At 36.4% G+C, this 24091-nt stretch overlaps 1 protein-coding gene across 1 annotated transcript in view; it reads right to left on the bottom strand.

The window, feature by feature from the left end:
• Nucleotides 1-24091, bottom strand: part of VWA8 (von Willebrand factor A domain containing 8) — a 192288-nt gene that overhangs the window by 8327 nt on the left and 159870 nt on the right. Inside the window, exons 38-42 of the mRNA XM_084510032.1 lie at nucleotides 17428-17536; nucleotides 17084-17240; nucleotides 13716-13824; nucleotides 7685-7810; nucleotides 5592-5750 (exon numbers count right to left, since the gene is read on the bottom strand). Of these exons, the coding sequence (XP_084366158.1) occupies nucleotides 5592-5750; nucleotides 7685-7810; nucleotides 13716-13824; nucleotides 17084-17240; nucleotides 17428-17536 (660 nt within the window). The remainder of the gene's footprint in view (nucleotides 1-5591; nucleotides 5751-7684; nucleotides 7811-13715; nucleotides 13825-17083; nucleotides 17241-17427; nucleotides 17537-24091) is intronic.

The following is a 24091-nucleotide window of genomic DNA, read 5'->3' as shown; positions in this document are numbered from 1 at the left end:
CATTTCAAGCCTTTTGTTTATTATTTAAAAGAAACTGTTCTGCCAAGCATGAGAAAAAAAATTTCTTTTCCAGAATTAACAGTAATAAGGTAATTAAAAGTAATAAGGTATTCAGTAATAATAGTAATAAGTAATTAACTCCATAAGTAAATTATCCAAATGGAGAATGCTGAAATTGGCATTTAAAATGTGCATTGCCCCTTTAATATTGCTATAAATAAAATTTCCGACTCTTCCTACTAGTTACATAATATGCCATTTATTGAACCACTTACAATTTTTTAAAGGCTTCATAAAATTGCCGTTGTACAATTTACTGGACATGCCTCTTAAATCTGCCATCATGTGCACAAATGACAGTAATTAGGGATGATATAAAACCATATGGTTTATGCGACAGACATAATACTACCTCTGCTAAAACAAAGAATAAACTGCCCTTCTGCACATTTTGAAATAATTGACATGTGCAATAAGGTGTACAAAAGATGCAAGAACTTCAACCCTGAAAAAAAAAAAAACTTGCTTGTTATAACTTACATATATAGAGGTTATGCAGCCACACATTTGAAGGGGTCAGGCACATGTGTAGGGTCACATTTAACCTCCATCATTAGGACGAGACTGAGAACGTGGCTTCTATTATCTCAATCACTCCCACCTCCCACTCTTTTCTTTACTAAACTGCTTCAAAAGAAGCATGGATGAGATGACACTGGAGGTGGGTTTTGAAACAGGGCTGTTAATGTAAATGGGTTTTCTGACTGTGGAATGAGCCTCCCATTTCCCCCCTTGACAAGGAAAGATGCACTGCCTGCACTTACGGGAAACAGAAGCAGGCACGTTGTTCTGCACAGGCATAAAAAGCTAATGAATACCTGATGGCACTATTTTAACCTTCTATGAAGGACAACATCATTATCAGCTTGGTACAGCCACGTACCCAACATTTAGCTCTTCTGTAAAAGAGGAAAGGAGAAGGTACTCTCTACCTTCTTTCGGTACTAAGAAGACCAATCATCATCAGTGGTACTCAAGGGATACCACATATGGGGAGAGTTCAGATGGCAGGATAGATCACCCATGAAAAAACCCACCTGATTCTTTCACAACGTTATTTAGCAGAGAAGTAAACCAGGTACGAGCAAAAAGGTGATCCTGAACAAAGGCCAAGTACTGGTTTCCAAAGCTTGCAATGTGCTTTGATAGTAAAAGGGAACATTACCTTGCAAGTCCCCCTTGAATGTTTTACTCAACAAGCCTGAAGGTCCCCCAGATTCAACACTTGTTATGCAAGAAAACCCCTCAAGAAACCCCTCAAATTTGTGGCATGTATTGCTGTGACTCTTACAAATGGGGCTGGGGGTGTTGGTTGATGAGCCTGCAATGTGTGTTTACAGCCAAGGAACCAACTGTATCTTTGGCTGCATCAAAACAAGTGTGGCCAGAAGGTAGAAGGAGGTGATTCTCCCCCCTCTGCTCTGCTCTTGGGAAACCCCACTTGGGAGTGCTGCATCCAGCTCTGGGGCTCCAGCACAGGAAGGACATGGACTTGCTGGAGTGAGTCCAGAGGAGGGCACGAGGATGATCAAAGGGCTGGAGCACCTCTCCTACAAAGACAGGCTGAGGGAGTTGGGGTTGTTTAGCCTGGAGAAGAGAAGGCTTCAGTGAGACCTTATAGCGTCCTTCCAGTGCTTAATGGGGGCCTACAGGAAAGCTGGGGACGGACTCTTTGTCAGGGAGTGTAGGGATAGGACGAGGGGGAATGGCTTCAAAATAAAATAAGGTCAATTTAGATTAGATATGAGGAAGAAATTCTTTACTGTGAGGGCACAGGCTGCCCAGAGAAGCTGTGGATGCCCCATCCCTGGAGGTGTTCAAGGACAGGTTGGATGGGGCTTTGAGCAACCTGGTCTAGTGGAAGGTGTTTCTGCCCATGGCGGGGGAGGCTGGAATTAAATAGTCTTTAAGGTCTCTTCCAAACCATTCTATGATTCTATGAAGTCTTGTATTTTAGAGCAGGATATTTTAGAAATGCTCTTATTTTTATCAAAGAAATGACTCAAGGAGTCTGTTGGCACATGCCTATGAGACTTCTGATATGAGAGGATTGTGTCACATAGGTTAAAAAGAGATACTTAGCCTAATCATTGGATCATGTTAAAACTATAGTTCAAACCCAATAAATGGTTCTATTGGTTCTCATTTTCAGTGTTCAGTGAAATATAAGGCCACATCTTGTTTGCTGTTCTAGTTATTTCTAGGGAGACATAATACTTATGTAGATACCAATATTGGAGTGAATCAAATCCCAATGAGGCATCAAAGAGAGAGATGGAAGAGGAAAAATACATTTTTCCCCTTGTGCAAACGCAGCTCTGTAGTTGAGAGAGCGCATGCTGGATCTGACCTGCCTTGAATCAAAGTGCTATTACTGGCTCACGAAAGTCCTCTCTCTAGGGGAAGAAGCCTTAAATGAAGGAAAGTTGTCCCAGAACCAACTTAAATTGATCAGATGTAGAAGATGACAACAACTTTTTCTCCCTATCACTAAAATTTCCAGCATCTTCCTCAGCCACTGTTACTTTAAGTATAAAATTAGCCTTATAATTCTCTTGACTCATAGAGATTGTGAGGACAATATAACTCCTGTCTTACTGTTATCAGAGTGGCAATTTTCACAACTAATAACTGCACATAGTTTCAGTGTCAGTGTTTTTATAAATTTTAAGTGTTAGAGAGCACATTTACTGTTGCACCTAACTGTGTATTGAGATATTTATGTGGCAAAATACAGGGTTTCACCTACGTGCGGTGCAAAACACCAGCCAACAGCAAGTACTGCCAAACAAAATACAATAATCTGTAACAGACACAGAGGGATTTGAAAGGTAATGATACTTAGATTTAAAAATCCCAGAACTGAACATGTTTTTTAATTACCTTACTGATTCTGTACATGAAACTGCTTGGCTGTCTAGTTCTACATGTTATTCCTTTACCATGCACCTGAGGGTCATATCTGTGTTCTCAGCTATAAAGCTGCACTGGAAATAAGGACAAAAGGTTATCTAGTACTACACTACATCTTTTTCAGTGTCAGTACCTTCTAAAAAACTGTTCTCTATTGCATAAATGTAGAATGACTCATTGTTCACAACTGAAGAATGGGTGTGCTAAAACAGTGAAAAAGCATTCCATTTAGCTTTTCCATTTAACTCAAGATTTTATCAGTTCCTTGATTTTTTTATCTCCTCTAAACTAAGCTGTTCTTGCCTATCTAGCCAGTTCTTGTATTGGGACACTTCCAAACCCATTATAATCCCTGCCACCTCATCTACATCTTTCAGCTCTACAAGAACTTCTGTGAGATGGGGGACCAAAGCTGCATATTTTACTCCTCAAGTGGATGCTCTGTGGATGTTTACAGGGGCATTCTGATGCCTTCTGCTTTGTTCTCTGTTCTTTTTCTAACATTCAATTAACCTTTTGACAGCTGGTGGGCTCTGAGTGTTCAAAGAACCATACACCATAATTACAAGATTTCTTTGCTGAGCACTAATAAATAGTTGAGAGTGAACACCAGTAGACAGCTGAGAGTTTCTCACTGTGTATTTAAAATTAGGATTATTTTTTCCATCTGCAGTACTATACATTTGATAGCACCAAACACCATCTGCCATTTTATTTCCTAGTGACTATTTATTGCCAAGTCTTTTTCTCCAACTTTTTGCAGTTTGATTTCTCTTCTTGTTTTCCCAAATAACTTCATACAGATAGCAACTTTTATCACCTCACTGTCCTCTTGTCCAAATCACTTACAAATATTCACTCAAGAATTACTGTGAACAACATGGGACTGGCACAAATCCTAATGCAGTTTCACCAGTGACCTTCCTTTACTTCCTCACTCTGAAAAACAGCCACTTAGAGCTGTCTGTTTTCTGTATTTTAAGCAGTAGTTCATTTATTTGAAGGCCTTCCCTTTTATCTCTAAAGTAGTTCCGTTTCTTTATGAGATGATGGTGAGGGACTTCTTGTCAAATGCTTTTGGCTAAGGAGACTCCATCAACCAGCCTTGCTTGTCACATACATATTGACTCTTCAAAATACATTGCTTCCCTTTACAAAGGCCATGTTGACTATTCCCCAATATATCACAGTTATCCATGTGTCCGCTACTTCTATTTCTTATTCCTTTGTGGATGATCTTGCATTTGGTAATACTAACATGCATGGTTCTCAAATATTTTCGATTTACCAAGCCACACAAATTTTGTTATATAATTATGCTACCCCATTAATATTTGTTATTAACATATCTCTTGTCAGTGAGCAAGAGCTATGTGAGCAACTACTTCACTAAAACCCTTTCCCATTTATTTCCTAATTACAGTTGAGTTCCCACACGACTTCTCTAGGCTAAGGTCTAATCTTATGGTTACAGAATGTTTCTCCAACACAAACACAAACAGAGGCTCACTACCTACCCATCCCATTTTTATGACATTTGCAGAAGTGTAGTATCTTTGGGAACTCAACCACTGTTTCAAATTTGCTTGAAATTAAGTAAAATGTTCTGAAGTTCAAGGGGAAAAAAAATGACTGACAGAGTAGGACAGCACAAGATTTGCCTAGGAAAGTAGGCTAAAAACACAATGCCTGTCTCATTTTATAGAATTTTTTTCTGACAAGCGGAAGTATAAATGATTGTGTTTTTTTTTTTTTAGAAGACATTCTTGAAGCACATGTCTCCATATGACCTGTTTTTGTACAAGAAATACTATGGAAGAACAGAAAACGAGGGGATTATGCTATCAGAGGAACAATGTGAAGCAAACCTGATTGGATTGATTGGGACTAAGTTTTCTACTGATTTTGTTTAGAAGATTTTACATTTTGTTCAGATGCATTTTATGTCTCGTGATTGAGATGATCTTCACTTGGACATACTTATTCTTTCATTAAACTTTGAGTTTGCCAAGAATTGGCCATTTTTGTCATTTTTGAGGTTCAAGAAATATAACCCTAGACCTTGTTTCTGTTTACAGAGATAAAAAATAACATAAAATTAACTTACATTTCTTCTGCAGGTTACTATTAAATAACATTCTGGACCCAATATGTTCCAGTACAAGAAAGTATTTTCTTCCTTTCAGGTAACAGAGAACATAACTAATGGACAAAGAAGTTTGGTTTCTTTCCATCAGAAATTAATACTGTCTGTACTCTGGGGTGAGATTGAAAGGCTGGGCATTTTTGCATGTCCCAAAGCTCATACTTACCTATATTTTGCAGTCTTAGGTTTTTCTGTATGAAGAAACAAATAAACAAAAGCACAGAAAAAGGCAGCATATTTCATGAAATTAAAGTCTTAAAGTCTTAAATTGAACTCTCCCCTGCTGAAGTGTGTAATGTTTCTTATCCATTCACTAGCATGATTTTTCAGATTGCTAGAAACAGATCAATGCCTTTATTTCCTTGCAGGAATGAATAATGTTCTTTGGCTAGACTGACTGCTGAAACACTTTTTCCACTGCTCCACACAGTCTGAGCCATAACCACAGACCTCTTAGCCCAGCTGTAATTACCTTGAATTTGTGCTCATAATTCTCAAAAGCTTCCATGACCATGCAGACAGCCTCCATGGAGCGTTCCAGTCGTCCATCCACCCCATTAAAGCGGTACATGCTCCCAGAGACATCCACCACCAAGCGCAAGCGTTTAGGTTTCTGCTGGGGGCTTCCAGGCTGACAAGGAAACACAGCACAAAAAAAGAGTTTTCTACGGTATAAATGAGAAAACTAAACACCACACAAAGGAAATACATTTTAGAAAGAGAACCCACTGGACTGTGCAGAGCACAAAACCTTTATCCAGCAAACACTGATTATATATATTAAAAAAAAAAAAGAACAAAACCATTTTAACCTTTTTTGTTTCTAACTGTTTCAAAACAATTACTGAACAGATACCTCAATTTATTCTTTCCTCTCACCTTCAATGACTGGAAAGAAAAAAACTTGAAGAATTCCATACATGCTTGTCAGGAAAATACTTTTTCTGCCTCAGTTTTCATTCTTTATGTTTTATTTCAGTAAGAATACTCTCAAGTTTGCTCTGTCTGCCAAGGCTCATAAGGGAAATGTTTTTCCTTGGCTTACAGTACTAACAGGGACCCTTATAAGACTGTAAAATCTTGTCTGCTGAGGTTAATAACATTCTAAAAATGTTTGAAATCTTGTTCTGATTAACTACTAGTTTTTTTCTTCATTCTGATCCCGAAACCATTATTTTTTCCTGAAAACAGTCCCCATCTGTTTTAACAATTACTGGCACAGTACATTCAAAGGCGCTGCTTTATACAGTGTGCAGTAAGATGAGTCTGCACTCAAGTAGAAGGCTCTTAAATATGATCTAGCAAAAAAACAAAACCAAAACAAAAACAACAAAAAACAAGCAGTCGCATTAAAAACAAATACCTAAAATGTTTCTATTACCTGTAAAGAGTTGCCAGCATTTGTGTGCTTAACACTTTTAATTATTCCCTCAATTAACTGTGGAACAAGTTCTACCAAAAGCAGGAGGAACAAGAAGACCCATTAAATCCTACGTTAAATCCTACTTTTTTTAATGCAAAATTTAAACTTGTCCTTTTTTTTTCCTGTGGTAACTGAACTATTTTAACAAAGTTTTAAAACAGATATATTGTGTAAATGCATTTTGAAAAAGACTACAAATGAAGACAATCACTTTTCCCATTTTGATTTTTCACACAGGCAAGGCCAACTTCTATGAACTGGTCCAAGTAACAGACATCAGGACCACATAGCAGAAATAAAAATAACAGAGATTCATCAAATGTGGGTAGTTGATGTGCAAAAAGGTGTTGTACTCACCTATTTAAAAAAACAATCGTAATGTCCAAATTGCAAAAAAGGTTGAAAAAAAAGTCATCTATCATTAATTACTACTGTTAAATATTATTGATTTGCCACACCAGTTCTGGCCAGTTTTTTTTTTTTTTGGTCTGATTCAACTGGTTTCACTGTTGCAGCCTCATGTAAGGCCTAATCATATCTTTTAAGAAAAAGCTGTAATGAGCCACAATATAGACCATTTTATCATACCTTAATGGCTTTGCCTCACACTTTTTTCTCATTACTGTTTTTATTCTTGTAAATCCAAATACCTGTGAAAGCCCAAATGTTTTGAGTATCATAGAGTAAGAACAGATTTGTAAAGTGTTTTGCTTTTTTAAAACTTCCTAGGGTATCAGGGTCTATATTAACAAAAAATAAATTTAATTACATCAGTGAGAAGATCTTTTCCTTTTCTTTTATTAGATAAACAGTTTTCTGATAATCGCCTCAGCTCATTAAAATATAAAGTAAGAGGATAAAATGAGTTGAATTGGAAACAAAAGGCTGTCTCGATTATCATCCTCTCTCTCACAGTGGCCAACAGCAAATGTGTGGAAAACTGTAAGAAAAGGTGAAGCAAATCTTCCATCTTGTGGTCACCATTGTCTCAGTGAATTCCTGTGCCAGAGATGTTTGTTCTAAGGTATCTCATCTCTATACCTCTCTCAAGCTCCAAATACATATATTGTACAGCTCCTAAGAAACCATCAAACCTGTTCAGATCTTTCCCTACGTTCCCCTTCTACTTGTTGGATACTTACTTGTGGCTCGTGCTCTCCCCGTCGTTTATAAATGGCTTTTTCTCCTGTCAGCCCATCAATGATTTTGGCATCATCTAACTCTCCAACAGCTTGGTGTCTCAGCCACTGTCTTTCCTTACCCTTGGCCTACAACAGAAAAAAAACCCACACCTTAATTCACTTAGTGATGCGGATATATTTTAGGCAATTTGATTCCTACTGAATATGACATACAAATGAACTTCCTTTGTATTTATGTAATATTTTTGGCGAAAGTCAATGAACACATTTTCATAGCTCTCATACTTTCTTACTTTAAAAGAAAAATTAATACTAACAAAGGACACATTTCCTCTGTAATTTTGCCATCTGTAAGTATTTTGATATATGGCAGTTTAACTGTGGACTGTAAAAATGTTAACATTTTTTTTCCTTGCAAATGTGCTGGTAATCTGTGTAAAAAATCTGTTCAGAAATACAACCAGAAGGACACACATAACTGACCACATATTATGGATTCTCCACCCAAGTAGCACAAGAAGAAAAAAAAAAAAGGGTGACACAAATGTGAAACTAAGCAGTATTAACCTCAGGTAATGGTAAGTGTCTTCTTTTAAAACAACATTCATAATATGCTATTTTCTATTTTAAAATAAAAACTTTGAAAACTGTGATACTCAAGAGACGTTTCACTAAATGCTTCTTTCAATTTTTTGAAAAGAGCAATGGTTATCTACAGCCTGGCCTGATGAACATGCACTACAATCCAGCAACTAAAACATTCATGGAACTCCTGTATATAAAAGCAAGCACTGAAGATTCAAGTGCTTAAGATTACAAAAAACATTTTAAGAATGCTTTAAAATGGGTAGCTTTACCATGTTCATATGTTATAAGATCCATCAAAAAATGGCAAAGTATGCATATACATGTATGTATTTTATGCTTTATTTCATTTTCAGTTGATCATCCCAGCAGTAAACCCACCTACGTAAGATTATTTTAATTTATTTTTATGTATAATGCATTTGCACTATCAGGAAAATTGCTGGTCAGCAGCTGGAGGTAAATCATATATTCAGCAGGACAGAAACTGCCGTAGACATTGGACCTCAGGAATGAAAATCGCTCTTTGACAAGCAGGAAGTGTTATATTACAAATCCCAAGTAGGCCTGGGATTTGCGAGGATGAATCTTTGTAATTTTGTACAGTCTGAGTGGTCAGATGATGGCTTCCAAAGGCTCAGAGAATCTTTGAAATCACTTTGGTCAAAATTTATGAGGTTTTTCTTTTTAGAGCATATGGAAAAAGGCATTCTGGACTACTGCCTACTGCATATTCAAGACTAATGGACTAGTTATCTACGAAAATAAGTGTGCAGAAAGAATACAAAGCCGCAGGGAAAATGTTTTGGTTAGTTCATTTTACAGTACAGAATCAACACAGCTGAGTCAAGCACAGTTTTTTAGTTAGGTTGTGTCAGAAGCTTTACAGATGCTTCCTGATGGGAAGAAATAACAATGCCAGTATATGGAAACCTCAGCATCTTAGTAAATCACAGGAGGGGAAAGTGGAAAGGATTTTTAGGGGTTCTGAATTCAGTCAGTTGTGCTCTGTGATATATTTTAGTGGTGTTATGGCTGGCCTAGCTTTAACCCATTTTTGGGACAGGACATCCAGGAATTTATACCCCAAACTGGTAGCTTCGGCTATCATTAAATGCTCTTTGTATGAAGTTTGAAAGTCTCATTGACTCCTTTGCTGCCCTCAGACTTGTGTAACATTGCAAGAAGACACCTGCAAATTCCAGGTGACCTCTAACTGCTCCACCAAAGTGTCAAACTGTAAATGTTTTCCCACTGTGAAAAACACAGTAGGATAACCCATGGCAAATTGCAATGCTCCAACTAACCATTACAAAGTGCTCCTGGAGACAACATGTTGTTCAGTGAACAGAGCCTGTCTAAAGTGAATCATGGCACTTCCAGCATGATGAAGATGAGATTGTTCCTAGTCATCTTAGCCACCAGCATACTGGGACACAGATAGAGCCTTAACACTTCCTGAGGGCTGCTATTTTGTCAAACGTTTGTCATTTGCTTACTTTCATTAAACATGAGGGAAAAACAACAGAAGAGTATATAAAATTTCAGCTTCATTGAGCAAATTCTCAACTAGTTTCTCTTCTGCTTGCACTGACAAAGTTTTAGCTTTGGCACTATTTGATGTCCAACGAACAGCAGTGTGAGAAGAAAATTGTTTTTAATTATGAACGTAATTAAAAATCCATCCGACCATTTACCAGCTTATGAAACTTATGCTATGTTCTGCCTATGCAACAAAAAACCACAGTACTGGAGTTGAAATTTTATTAGAGTAACACAGAGTTTACATTCCTCTCTTAAAATAGGAAATAATACTGACAAAATCTGACTTAACATCTTTGCAAAATAATACTAAAATTTTAGACTATTCAACATCTGCCTACTCAGTGCAGAATTTCCAAGAATTTATTTCTTTTTATAAAAGTTAAAGAAATCTCACCTTAAGCACTTGTGTTATACAGTGCATATATATATATAAGGTAATTTTCGGAACCATTTCAATATATAAATTTCGTAAGTCTAAAAGTGATATGGATATTTATGTTTTTAGGAGAAAAAACAGAACTATTATATATATACATCACTTTGGTATTTTCCTAGAAGGGTCATACAGTCCACTACTACTGCAATATACTAACACCAAACTGATGAAAAAATGGTACATATATTTCTTGTGTTGCCTTTAAAATTAGAAAAATTGTGCTAGATACCCTGTCTTATCAGCATGACAATACTAATGATAATACACCACTGCAGTAATTCTTCTCACTGAAAGACTCCAAAGGCATACTTACGTAGAAATATTACAAAATATAACCATGATGTCTGTAAAGAGCTCAAAAAATGCATATGAAACGACTGTATTTAAACATTTAATGGTATAGGTTTGTATGAAACATTCCCAGTTGTAGTCTTCATTTGTTTCTGGAAAAACTTTATGCATATGTTCCCAGAAAAATGTAGTTTTTGAAACCAGAAACCTACTACTGACATAGCACAGGGTTTTTCCCGTCTCAGCTCTCTGAGCTTTGTTTATTACCGGACTGCCACTATTTCACTCTTGCTGCTCTGACATGACAATTCCCACACAGCCTAAATCAGACAGAGCCCCACTAGGCTCAGTGACTCAGGCCCAGGTTCATCCAGTTTAAATGTAGGTGCCTAAAGGATGCTCAGAAGCTACAGGGGCAGTTGCCCCAGACTCCCTCTGTAATCAAAAAGAGTATTTCCAGAAGGCAAGTCATCTAAGGGCTACAAAGCTGGTGAGGGGCCTGGAGCACAAGTTCTATGAGGAGCGGCTGAGGGAACTGGGGTTGTTTAGTCTGGGGAAGAGGAGGCTCAGGGGAGACCTCATTGCTTTCTGCAACTACCTGAAAGGAAGGTGTAGGGAGCTGGGGGTCGGCCTCTTCTCACAAATAACTAGTGATAGGATTAGAGGGAATAGCCTCAAGTTGCACCAAGGGAGGTTTAAGTTGGAAATGAGGAAACATTTCTTCCCAGAAAGCGCAGTCAGGCACTGGGACGGGTTGCCCAGGGAGGCGGTGGAGTCACCGTCCCTGGGGGTGTTCAGGGAAAGGTTGGACATGGTGCTTAGGGACGTGGTTTGGTGGATGATAGTGGTAGTAGGGGGATGGTTGGACCAGATGATCGTGGAGGTCTTTTCCAACCTTTATGATAGTATGATTCTATAAAATCTAAGAAGGCCTTTCTGAGTCACTGAGTAACCGGAAGTTTTTGAATCTAGTTCACATGTACAAGCTTCATTGGGGATGGTCAGCATTAGGAGAGAGAATAAAGCTCATCACTGACTCAGTTTCCTGGAGTTCTGGTTTGCTATTTCTACACAAGATCAACGACAATTTGTAATGTTTTGTTAATTTTGTTCAAATAGTTGACAGAGATCAATGAGTTATGTAAAGTAAAACTAACAATGAAATTATGTTCTCAGACTATATTTATGCATTGCTTTCAAGTATCAGCCTATTCCATATATCTCTTGCTGCTGTTACTGATTTTTGAGGCATCAGCAACTGGACTAGAATCCCAGCCTCTTGATTCTTGGGATGTAAAAGTTAATCATCGAAACATAATTTTTAAAACAAAACCACAAAACCTAGCAATAAAAAGACATATGTTGAAAAGAAAATCCAGGTGAAATGGATTTTAAACATGGACAATGTATTTTCATTATGTGAACACAGTACGTTTTAAACAAGGCAAACACATTTTAAAAAAGCCAAAAGTGTTCTCTACTGAAAAGGTAATGTGGGATTTTCAGAAATTTAAATCTATACTGACATCAGAGGTATCAAGTAGCTCAGTACTGTACCATTGAGTTTTATTTGAGAAATGAGGAATGTCTGACTGATAAAAGAGAAAGAAAACAGTTTTAACTGAAAACCCATAGTGTATGTAAGATTACCATGAAAAAATGGGAGACAGTCGCATATCTCTCAATGGCTTTGATTTACCACATTGTAGAATCTGAATAAAAAATATTTATTTCTCAGTAACATAAAATAAAACATGCTTGGATTCAGCTTCCCAATTAACAGCAAGCATTTTTCAACTAACTCCTGTTATTGTTTACCTTCATTATCTACCTAGTTCATCTTCTAAATAAAATACCAAAACATGTATGGAAATTCATAAAGTTAAAAATTTCCTTTCAATATTGCTTTTATTCTAAGAGCTGGCTTTTCCAAATTCATTGAGTTTGCTTTTTTCATCATGCTGTTCATTTATTATCTCTGTGGTTAGCTGTTATGGATTTTCCCAGGAAGTTGGTGAAGTCTCATAAAATTCTGAGGCTTATAAGTCTTTGCTTTGGTATTAAGATGACCTTTTTAACAAAGGAAGAGGATATATCTACTTACATTAAAATACATTATATTTTGACTATGATTAATGTGATCCTTGAATATAACAATTTTGGCTCCAAGGAATAGATATGGGTGATTAAAAAAAAATATTTAAACTTAAGATTCACTTATTCTCTTCTTGTCCTACAGTGTGCTTCCAACTGCATATCTGCTAGAAACATGTTAAAAACAACCATCTGGATAAAAATAATGTAGGGAAAACCAAGATTTATACTTAAAACTTTTCAGATGAATCCTCTCTTTACAAAAAAAAGCCTAAGTCCTGAACTGAAACACGTACTAAGTGCACGTATGAATCAAAGTGTGTTATTATAAGACCATCCTAAATGATCATTGAATGAGGAGATCTCTGAGCCCTCAACAGAATTATTTTTAATCAGAGAGATGTCTTATAAGGAGTAAATTTATTTTCTTTTCATTTTCACTGAAGACTAGTAGTTCCTTGCAACAATGCACTTTTTGTTTTACTTACACTGTAGGTGAACACTAGCATTAATAAAACCTGGAGCAGCCACAGGACCAGTTACTAGAAGAAAAGCAAACTAGTGATTTTGGTTAGCTTCCACTTTTGGAGACTGAGCCTATACCTATTTTTAGAGATTTAAAGATTTAAAAGATTTAAATTTTTAAAGATTTAAAAATAAACCCAAGAAAAATTTGTTTAAGCTGCATATGCAGCTGAGCCATGATGTGGAGTAAATGTTTTGTTCTTTTAGCACCTATAGTATTTGCATTTTTAAGTCTTTTGGACAGTAAGTAAAGACAAAGACTGTGCTCTACACACTGTCACATACCCTTTTAATAATGTATCGTATTTTCTTTCACAAAATTATAATACTGAATCTCTGTGAGCTCTGTAACTTGTAAAGATGGGCACTGAGATCCACTTAAAAGCTGCCTTTGAAATAGTAGTATGAGATTGTGTTTTTCCCAATGATTATAACATGAATCTGCATTTAACCCTCAAAGGTACCACCAGATGGTAACTGAATATTAGCAGCACAGTATTTTGGGCATAATGTAATGAGCTGACCATGTTCCTTTACCAGTGAATCTCAGATTACCTGCAGATTGTCTAAGATGATGCGGAGTGACTGAACTTGACGTCGTACTGCTCCAGAGAACCTTTCATAAGTAGATGCATCATACTCACTCATCTGAATCTCTTTCAATCTAAAGCAAAGAACAGGGAGCTTAGAACAGTCTAGGAAATAAGAACATCATCCTTTTATGCATATAAGTCACTACATATATAAACTATAACAGGCTTGCTTACTTGGTAACAGGGAAATTCAGACTGTAATGAACAGACATGACACAAATAAAAAAAATGGCAGATGATCTGAATTTTTGAAAAGTCAGGTGATTGCCAATGTCTACAGGGATGGCCTCACATTAAAACATTAAAGTTATTGATCCTCTGGGTCTCTCCTCATCTTCTTTCATGTTTGGAATGTAAATCAGATGTTCTGAAAACTGTGATCAAATTCTAAAGGTTTTAGTGTCTCAGGTGTTGCTGTATGTACATACAAGGATCATGAGTGCCTATTCATTACTTCACTGTTGGAGTATTTTAAACATATCAAAATCCACATTTTAACGCAAAGGTTAAGTAAAGACACACTCTCCAATCTGTTGTTTAAGATTTATGACTAGTCACTGTGTCTCAAATACCTATGTTTGTACTTCATAAAATGACGAAATCTTGAAACAAAGAAGCTTTAAATGAACGTGAATAAAAATGTGCTCCCCCACAAAAAATGAGTCATGTCACTGAACTCTGTTCTGTCCAGACATCTAACAGAGAAAGCAACATCTGCACTATAAAAACACATGCATGCTTCTTCTGTAAATGAAGACGTTTCCACTTAAAAGTTCTTTTGTTCTTCTCAACATTGTGTCTGAGCAGATACCTTTAAACTGGTGAAACTCAAAATTAGAACGAAATTAGAGATTTAACAGTGAAGTATGAGCTAGGGGACAGATTGATATGCTGGATGTGTGCAACATTTGAGACTTTTGGTGATCCAGCATCATGTAGTGTGGCAGCAATCTTGTATCTGCCCATGCTACCCAACCATGTGTCTGCATTCAATCCTGAGCTAAAACATATTGGTCTATCCATGCACAGCTTATTTCAAACACAAGCACTTCATAACAGCATAATCTTACTCACACTGCTTTGAGAATACTGATTTTTAAATGAACTGCAAATGATTATTAAAGTATGTATAGGCTAGTCATATTTCAAACGCCAATTTTTTTTAATACCATGACAAGTTACTTGCCTGAAATATATACTCTACAGTAGAGAATGAAAACACCATAGATCTAGATCCAAATTGCTGTCTAGACTAGACCTTTAATAACATTAAAATCAAACATCAAATTCTTGTTGTGTTTAGTATGACTCTGTATTTTTCTATTTCGAATTATGTACTGATGTAGTCATTATAGCCAACTATTATTATTCATTAGAGGCCGGAAAACATAATGTTCAGTGCTGTACACTTTAATTTACTTCACAGCTGCTATCAACAAAGAAAATGTTTCTTTATGTATCAAACAAACAAAAAATCTCACATGCAGTTTTACTTTGGTAGAATCCACAATGATCCACAATGAAAGCCAGTTTAGAAAAATACCATGAAAAATACCGCATTTATTCAAGAGTAGTTGCTAACTCCATTCTACCAAAATAGGGCAATTTTGAATGTTTTCTGCTAGCCAGTGAAGCAATCAAAAGCCTTCGTAATAAAATTATCCCTACCAGATAATCATATATAAGCAAAACAGTGAAATTTGCAGCATCCTTTTTTTTTCTTCTCCTTAGCCTGAGGACTCCAACCTCCCTTTTCCTAACTTTTATCTGTTAGTTTCCAGAATTACTCAAAAGCTACAGAATAATAGTCCAAGTCCAATGTGTCTTCAGAATAGGCTACATTTACTGCTGGTACATGCTAGTTTACTGATTTTAGCCGGACACATACTGTTATCTCATATGCTGATACTCAGATTTTACAGAACACAGCTGCACTGCTGCCATAACATGCGTCGGTATCTACAAATTTCCCCTGTCATGGGCTTTCCAAAGCATCATACAGGCAGCTAGAAACCCACTAAAGCATGACATGTGTGCATATGTGTAAACAGATGTACAGTATCCAAGACCTTACGTATCAACTGGTTTTATTATGGAAAAACTGATAGGCAATTTTGTAGAAAGAGGATTAAATGTAGTCCTCCATACCGCCCCTGTAAAACACCAGGAAAAAAAGACAGCCCTGCCTCCACCCTGAAAGCAAAGCCTGAAGTAACTACTTTTAATTTAAATTTCTGGATGCCGCTTGTGTAAATTATGTAGCTATTAAAAGGTATTTTCCTTTTCAGAACTTCATCCTGTGAAACTCTAGTATAATATGTACATTTTCCCTGTCTTTATTAATCACTAATGTTCTAATGAATATGTTAAATGCTCCAGGCAATTTAGTAATAAAAACAAGATTAAAAAAGGAAACTTGACCTGAATGCAATAGAAAAATTGCTGGGTTTAAATACACTGATTCATGTACAGCGTGTGCTCTATGCTTGAAAGCCTTTTTATTTATGCCATTTGCTTCAACTGATGTAATCGCACCTACTCCTTATAGTATCCAAATTTGTCCTCCTATTGGGCATCACTTTGTTAACAGGAGCAAAATGTGAGCTGATAAAGCTGATTCTAAATTTATTTGCTCTGATCTTTTAATCTGTCTAGTACTCTCTTCTTTCACACTGCAGTTATGTCCTGGGCTGAAACATAAAACTCATTTGGTATGACTGTCAATACCCTTAGTTTTTTTATGCCAAGTACCAGAGCTGACCTGAAATTTCAGACAGTGGAAGAAATCTGAATCTCTGTGCATGGTATGAGAAATCCTTAGTTAGTAACCCTGTGTCACACTAATGCAGGGAAGATCTACAGGTCTCATAGAAATGTCTGTTGAGATCTAAGAGTTCAAATCATCTAAGCAATAGGCTACAATTATTTCAAACAGAAGCAATTTGCTCATAATAGACCATTTCAAAAGATAATTGTTAGGTGACCAACTTCTAACAACATGCAACCTGTATTTACCACAATTCACACAATTTTCATGTGGTAGATCCCTTTTTAAAAAAGATAAAATAATCACATCACTCTCCTTATCCACCTAGTTATGTTTTACTCTACCAAACTCCACTGTCCACAATTAAGCCACAACAATGTGGCTTAATTTAATAAAGCATTCTGTATGTCCTGTCCAGAACAATTAAACACATGCTGGTAAGCTCTGTTAAATTATAATGATCAGGATAAGGTAGTTGCTAAATGTAGTTAATAAAGAAAATTCCTTTCAGTCATCTTTACCTAGTTCTTCTGGGAAATGAAAGGGAAAATAAAGACTTTCACCTCTGTTTAAAGGCCTTTTCACCCATCTCTCGAGCAGCTCTCTTAACCTCTTCAGGAACAGCATCCTTTTCAGCTTGCGATATTTGGTAAACCTTATGGCCAGCATCCAATCGATATGGGCCACCCTTGCCACCTAACCCAGCAGTGTCTCTTCCACCTAGGATAGTAGAGATAAAAAATAAATAAATTAAGAATAGGCATTAAATAATAAGAAAATATTTTCTTTTCTGCATTAAGTAAACTATCTCTAAGCAGAGAGTAGGCTCGTATACATCCATTTCTGACTAGTACAGCCTCTCTCTTAGACATCCTTCCATGATGCATAAAAAATAATGAATGAAAACCTGTTCCACCAGCCCAAGTATTTCCACCAACATGAGGCATGTTTTTTGGATCCACTTTTCCATGTTTGGGGGAACTGACATCCAAACCACTGTCCCTCTGAATGGTTATCTGTAAAACAGAAAATAGAGACATAAATCTCTTTTTTATCAAGCAAAACCACTCTAACAATCTAACAACAACTGACTAGGTCTTTTACTCTGCTCCTGAGAGGCATGTTAGACCCATATCAGATCTCAGAATACAAATCTAAACCACTCAGCACATTCAGATTTTGTCCACGCTAGAAAAGTGCTTATTGATAATGACTAACATAATTTGAAATTCCACTGTAAACAGGATCATCCGCTGTCTGAACACTTCTTGTAGTATAGGCAACACCTGTCTGTATAGCCAATTTACAAATTTCATGCGCACCCAGCTACAGCTCCACATTCTTTATTGATGGGCAGATTGATCATCTTTCCGTGAACAGTGACTAAATAAATGGCATGTTCTTCTCATATTACACGCTCGTGTAATCCTTAACTTCCCCACCATGACCACAAATCTATAGCAGTGGGTTTTCTCCTGCAAATGCCTGTCCAGTGACAGCACTTTCCCCATCAATTTACCGTACCGCCAAAGGCCCAACAGCTGTCAGATGGTCAAGACTGAGTCACTTTAGGCTGGGGTTGGATTTAAGCGGGTGAGTGAAGGTAAAAATAGTTTATCCTGTTATAAACTCTGAGTCATGCAGTGAATCAATGATTCATGTGTAAACTGCCCTACAATTACTACACTTCCATAATTTAATGTCAGTTTACTATTATATGAAATTCAATGACAGATATAAAAGCGATGTCTTTATATCTAACCTCTATAGATTAACTTTCTTCTCATTTACCATAATACATTTATATCTCTGATGAATTTCCATGCCCCATTAATGACAATTTATTGCCTTCTCAAAAGTTCACTGGCTTTATGAGGGTTTTCACTGGAACCGTATAGCAGTTTAATTCCTGAGTTCACTGTCTTGTAGACCCAACTTAATACTGACATGAATTCCATACATGTTTTTGAACTGAAAACATGTGTTCTAACAACAGTCTCTTGGCAACTATTCAAAATATAATTTACTTCCACTTTACAGAATTGATATTAATTCAAAGAGGTACAATACATCCTCTGTGAACCATGTCATTAGTGTAAAATCAAGATCTAATCTGCTAAATTACATTAATTTAACATTTGTATAGGAAGAAAGACACGTAACCACAACAGCATGTTACCCTTAGGGGTCTATACTTTTTTGCTTTAAGAGATTTCTTCCAAAATAAACAGTTCTTTTTCTGTAAAACTGGTAGATTTCAAAACTATCAGAAACAATGGGGTAAATGTAACCCACTAAACTTAGTTTAATGTAAAATCATAAAATCAAAGCTGTAGTGTCAGCTTCAAGAATCAAAACAAAATAATCTATAAACAATAAAATGATGGCAAATCCTTTACATTTGCATCCTTCTAGGTTCTTTGTAGAAAAATACATAAAATTCTGCAAAAGAAAGCTCTATGAGGCAAACATAGTTTGTGAAACAGATACCAAATTCTCTTTTTGTCAAGTTTTCCTACTGATAAATTTTACTATTTTGAAATACAATTACCGTTTAAATTTTAGCAGTGAAAAGTTCAGTAGACAAAAAAGCTGTTCACATAATTTTCTCGAATATAATAAATTGTTCACGCATTTCTAGTAGATATGTATTAGGTTTCAAAGATACATTCTACAACAGTTTTGATCTGATTAAAGTAGGTATTCTTAACTTTGAAACAGAATATGGTTAACAGAAGATCTTTTATTTTAAAATGACATATAACTTGTTTAAAGGACAACAGAACATCCTACATTCTATTTCTATTAAAACCTTGAAAAAAAACCTGCATGGGAGAGAGAGAAAAAGAGACAAGTGGTACAGTCAATCACAGCGCAAGAATGTGTCCTCCTTACTAATTTGTTTCTATATAGTTAGTAGTCTAGTGGGTAAAATATTTGAAAATTTAAGGAAACTAGAATGGAATAACACCAGCAGAGGTATAAATATGAAGGCAGTGAATTCCAGCAGTTTTCCAAATCTCCTTGTTTTTTTAAATAACATCTGTGCACACAGAAGGAATATTTTAAAAATCTTTTTTTTTGTTGTTGCTGGATTGCTTGTGTAATTATTTTTTTTTTTAAATTACCACACACTTAGAAACTATGTTAAATTAGCAAACTGTAGAGACTCTGGAAAAAACAAACAAACAACAAAGAAACAACAACAACAACAACTTCTGGATATACCCTCTCATATTTTCTTTGAGCTGTTAGGTAATGGCATTAGTGACTTATCTGTTCTTTCTCCTCATCATCTCTCTCTCCACAGTAGAGTTTCAATGTAATTTTACAACTAACAACATCTCTCTGCTGTAAAGTTTTTTTAAATTATTTTTTATTTATTTATTTTTTTCTTCTAGAAAGTAAAAATTAGATTAGCAGACAAAAAGAATTGAAGATATATTTTAGAAATAATAAAACAGTAAATCACTGAGTCTGGACATGAAAGCAAAGGAAGGATGAGGAAAAAAAAAAAAAACGAAAAAAAAACTTTTGGACAACTTTGTACATTCTTCATCATGACGTATAAAGAGATGGAAAAGCCATAGATAAGTCACCCCTCTGAGGTTTGAAGGAATTCTTGATGTTAGAATTGTTGGAAAGGTAGATTTAAGGGTGAGGATCCAACACTATTCAGAAGCTGGCAAGCTGAAAGACAGAGAGGAAAATCTACTTTGCCTGGAGTGAGAAGGAAGACAAGAAAAACAAGTATTGGAAACACAGGAAAAGCTCAAATATATTGAAGAAACCTACACTAACTTTTCCAAGCTTGTCTGATTGGAATTTCTAAAACTACTAAGATTTCTCTTAGTGTTCTGTTGGGTATCTTCCAAATACATATATAAACTGCTTGCTCAAAAGTTGACCCAAATCCCCTCCTGCATACTCAACTTCTAAATCTGTTATAAGATTTCTATCAGTTTTGCTTCTTTCAGTGAAGAGTTTTGACTAGGCTTCTCCTTTTAAGAGAAACTTGTGCTTTCTTTATATGCTTTATATGCACTGAAAGGCTTTATTCAGTATCGTGAAGTATCTTTTAATGCAGCCTGTTGTGGATATTACAGCTCTGTAAAACAACAGATGAATTCAGTTTAGAAACATTGAGTTTCAGCTATGAGGTAAGGGTCAGAGTAGAATAGCTGGAAAAACAGTGATAGTGCTTTCCTTCTAAGTGCTTTCCTTCTAAGGCTTCCATTTGATTTCCAAAATAACCACCACTTCCAAAACTCTGCATGCATGTTTTAATAGTGCATTTAATTGTGCACTACTGATAGGACTAGGGGGAATGGCCTCAAATTGTGCCAGTGAAGGTTTAGGTTGGAAATGAGGAGACATTTCTTCTCAGAAAGAGCAGTCAGGCACTGGGACGGGTTGCCCAAGGCAGTGGTGGAGTCACCGTCCCTGAGGGTGTTCAAGGAAAGGCTGGACGTGGTGCGTAGGGACATGGTTTAGTGCGTGACATTGATAGCAGGGTGATGTTTGGACCAGATAATCTTGAAGGTCTTTTCCAACCCTGGTGATTCTATAATTCTATGATATAACTGTCACTCTTATCTTACTTTCTAAACACAAGGCTTTCAATAATCATCAATGACCTTAGTGCCTGGTTTTCAATCTTTTTATTTTTTTTTAACTCTATTATTTTCTCAGGCATGTACACTAATGGGTAATGGGTGCATTTGAGAGGGCTTTGTGGATGAAGACTCTGTAGGTGTTCCAAAGTCAATGAAACAAACAAACAAAACCTGAGAAGAAGAGAAAGATGCTAAAGGAATGGCTTTTACTGAAAGGACAAAAGATCTCAAAAGAAAAGGAAATGAAGAGAGAAGAGCAAACACCAAGAATTGTTAATGCTTTGACTTAATTTTTTGGTCCTGCCCCTTGCTTCATTCACTCCCTACAGCAAAGGCAGTGAGGCATGAATAGATCTTAACACTCATTTTACATTGGATGAGAGACACACATTATCTGAACTACGTGCTCAATATCAGTTCCTTCTAAGATACATGAACGCACGCCAAACAGCTTTACACGGTTACACTTCATTTGTTTTTTGGATATCACTGGGATTCTAGGAGCCAAATGAATAAGGGTAGCTGATAGAAACAAATTTACTTTGGAAACTAAGTAGTCTTATCATCCTTCATATAGTAATGTAAAAAACACAATTAGGCCCAGAGAAGCCAGCTACAGGATTTAATGCACTCAGCAACACAATGAAACCAGGTGTTTCACATCTGTGTTGCATTTATGCTGAACAGCTATTAAATGCATACTGACCTGTGACAGGGGTCACTATGAAGAGGAGGCAAAGGTTGGTTGTTTTTTCTAGAATTCAGCTAGTCAAGCAGACCACGGGAATTAAAGGGAATTTATATTTGTACTAACCAAATCTTAAACTATGTTTTGAAGTGGATCTAGAACTACTTTCATGCCACATAAGCAAATGGGAGATTGCATTCTATTGGATTTTGATGTGAAATAATCCAATTTAATAAATAAACTCTTGGAGAGCAAGGAATCACTGGCATACATCATTGAATGCAAGGCCCAATTTTAATACTTTATTCATCCCTCTATAAAAGACTGAATTTGTTGAGAATTGCACAGCTGACCCAAATACAACTTGCCTTGCCTCTACAAGATACTGTCACAACTATGGGAAGAAAGGAGCTTGCAATAACCCATTAACAAAAATGTGTGAATTATGAAGAGGCCTGCTGTAGTCTATTATTAAAATGATTATGTCCCACGCTTACATCAGCATTTCATTCCAACATATGCAGTGCTTTCATAATTACATACTTTCTTTTTGAGCTCACAATTCATTTTACTCTCCTACCTTAAAACAAATCTCTCAAGCAGTATGAGTAAAATTGTTCTAAACATTATCAAATTTAGTTTCAGCTGGTTTTGTACAAGAAAGCTTAACAATATTTTAGCACTCAGTGAACTTATTCATGCATTGCAATGAAACTGAGAAAAAATGTCTCTAAAATGAAGCTTCCATACCTCAAGGGCAGTCCCAAGTAGCCTGACTACATATTTCTGTATCTCAGCAAGCGTTGGTTGCCCTCAATTTGCTTGTGCCAATAAAACAAACATAATAAAAGAGACAACAGCCAGTCTTCAGCATGTCTGATGACAACAAAATTATTCTATTGGTTGACTTTTTATGAGGTGCTTTCAATAAGCTATTCAAAGTACATCTAGACTGAATATATTTTAATGTTCAAACTTCCCTATTATTAGAATGCTTGTAATAGTGTCTGTCCAATTTAGTCAGCAAAATACAGAATTCAGTATGCCAGTTTTTCAGTCCTTCAAACTGCAGTGTTCACGATCTTCAAGTCTACCACCTTTTCATCAATGCTCTTTATGTCCATACATTCTTATTGTTCAGATCTGTTAAAATAAACTGAAATCTAAAACACCAGAAATCATCTCTGGGGAAGAGACAGGGAAAGAGATAGTGAATCTCATCTCCTCCTGGATTTTCACACTTGAAACTCTCTCTATTCCTGGGATTTTCATGCAGGAGATATAACCAACAACTTTCAATATTTTAGATACCCATAGCTCCATTACAGTCTTGTAAGACATATACTCCCTAAAACAAGGGGCAGAGCACGTACTTAGATTTAACAGCTCTCAGAAAAAGAACTCTTGGTTATAGGTTAGGAAATTTCATCGAGACTTTGTAAGCAGAGGTCAGCTGAGGTTGAAATTATTTCTAGCTATGAATAGGAAAGTAATAAGTGCTTTCAGTAAAATGTGAACTACTTTTTCCTTGGTGCAGTCTGGGATGCATCTCTGGTGAAGACTGATTTTTCTGTTGGAGCCATTCCTGTCGCCCTACCCTGCATGTGACATGCTGCTTCTGTTCAACACAGTAAATCAGCTAGAGAGTAAATGGCCTTTTAATACAGCAGCTTACTTCAGCATTCTGATTTGGTTAACTTCATTAAAATTCCTGAAAGGCAAAAGACGTGTCAGTGCCTCCCATTCAGGAGTGCTTGCCAGAAAAGCTCCTTTGCAATGTTCTCAGCAACAAAAGCCTGTTTCTGCCTGAGGACTGGTGAAGAAACACTGGTTTCTAACGGAGGAGAGCTCCCTCATGCACAGGGCAACAGAAATTTCCTCTGTTAGTGTGAATGCTCCTGGCACTGCCAGTACTAACTCGTATCTAGTCCACTTACCCAAGGTACAATGCTTATTTTAATACTCTGGATACAACTTAAAAAAAGGAAGAAAAACAGGAAAAGTAATTTCAGACTTCCAGACTAACATCCCACAGATGTAAAGGGATGCAATTTGTACTTTAAAAAAAAATGGACTACAGTTGTATCCTCAAACCTCCCCAAATTAATTTTTTCTTACCCTATCGGGTAAAACAGACCTGGCCATTCCTTACAGGATTCTGCATCTTCATAACCGAGATAGATGGACTCACAGCTTAATATAGACTAAACACACACACACAAAAAGGCAGAACATTGTTTACAAAACACAAGCAAGCAAAATCTGCA

The sequence above is a fragment of the Aythya ferina genome (genome assembly GCF_964211825.1).
Source record: "Aythya ferina genome assembly, chromosome: 1".
Taxonomy (NCBI): domain Eukaryota; kingdom Metazoa; phylum Chordata; class Aves; order Anseriformes; family Anatidae; genus Aythya; species Aythya ferina.
This window is presented reverse-complemented; position numbering and strand designations above follow the sequence as displayed.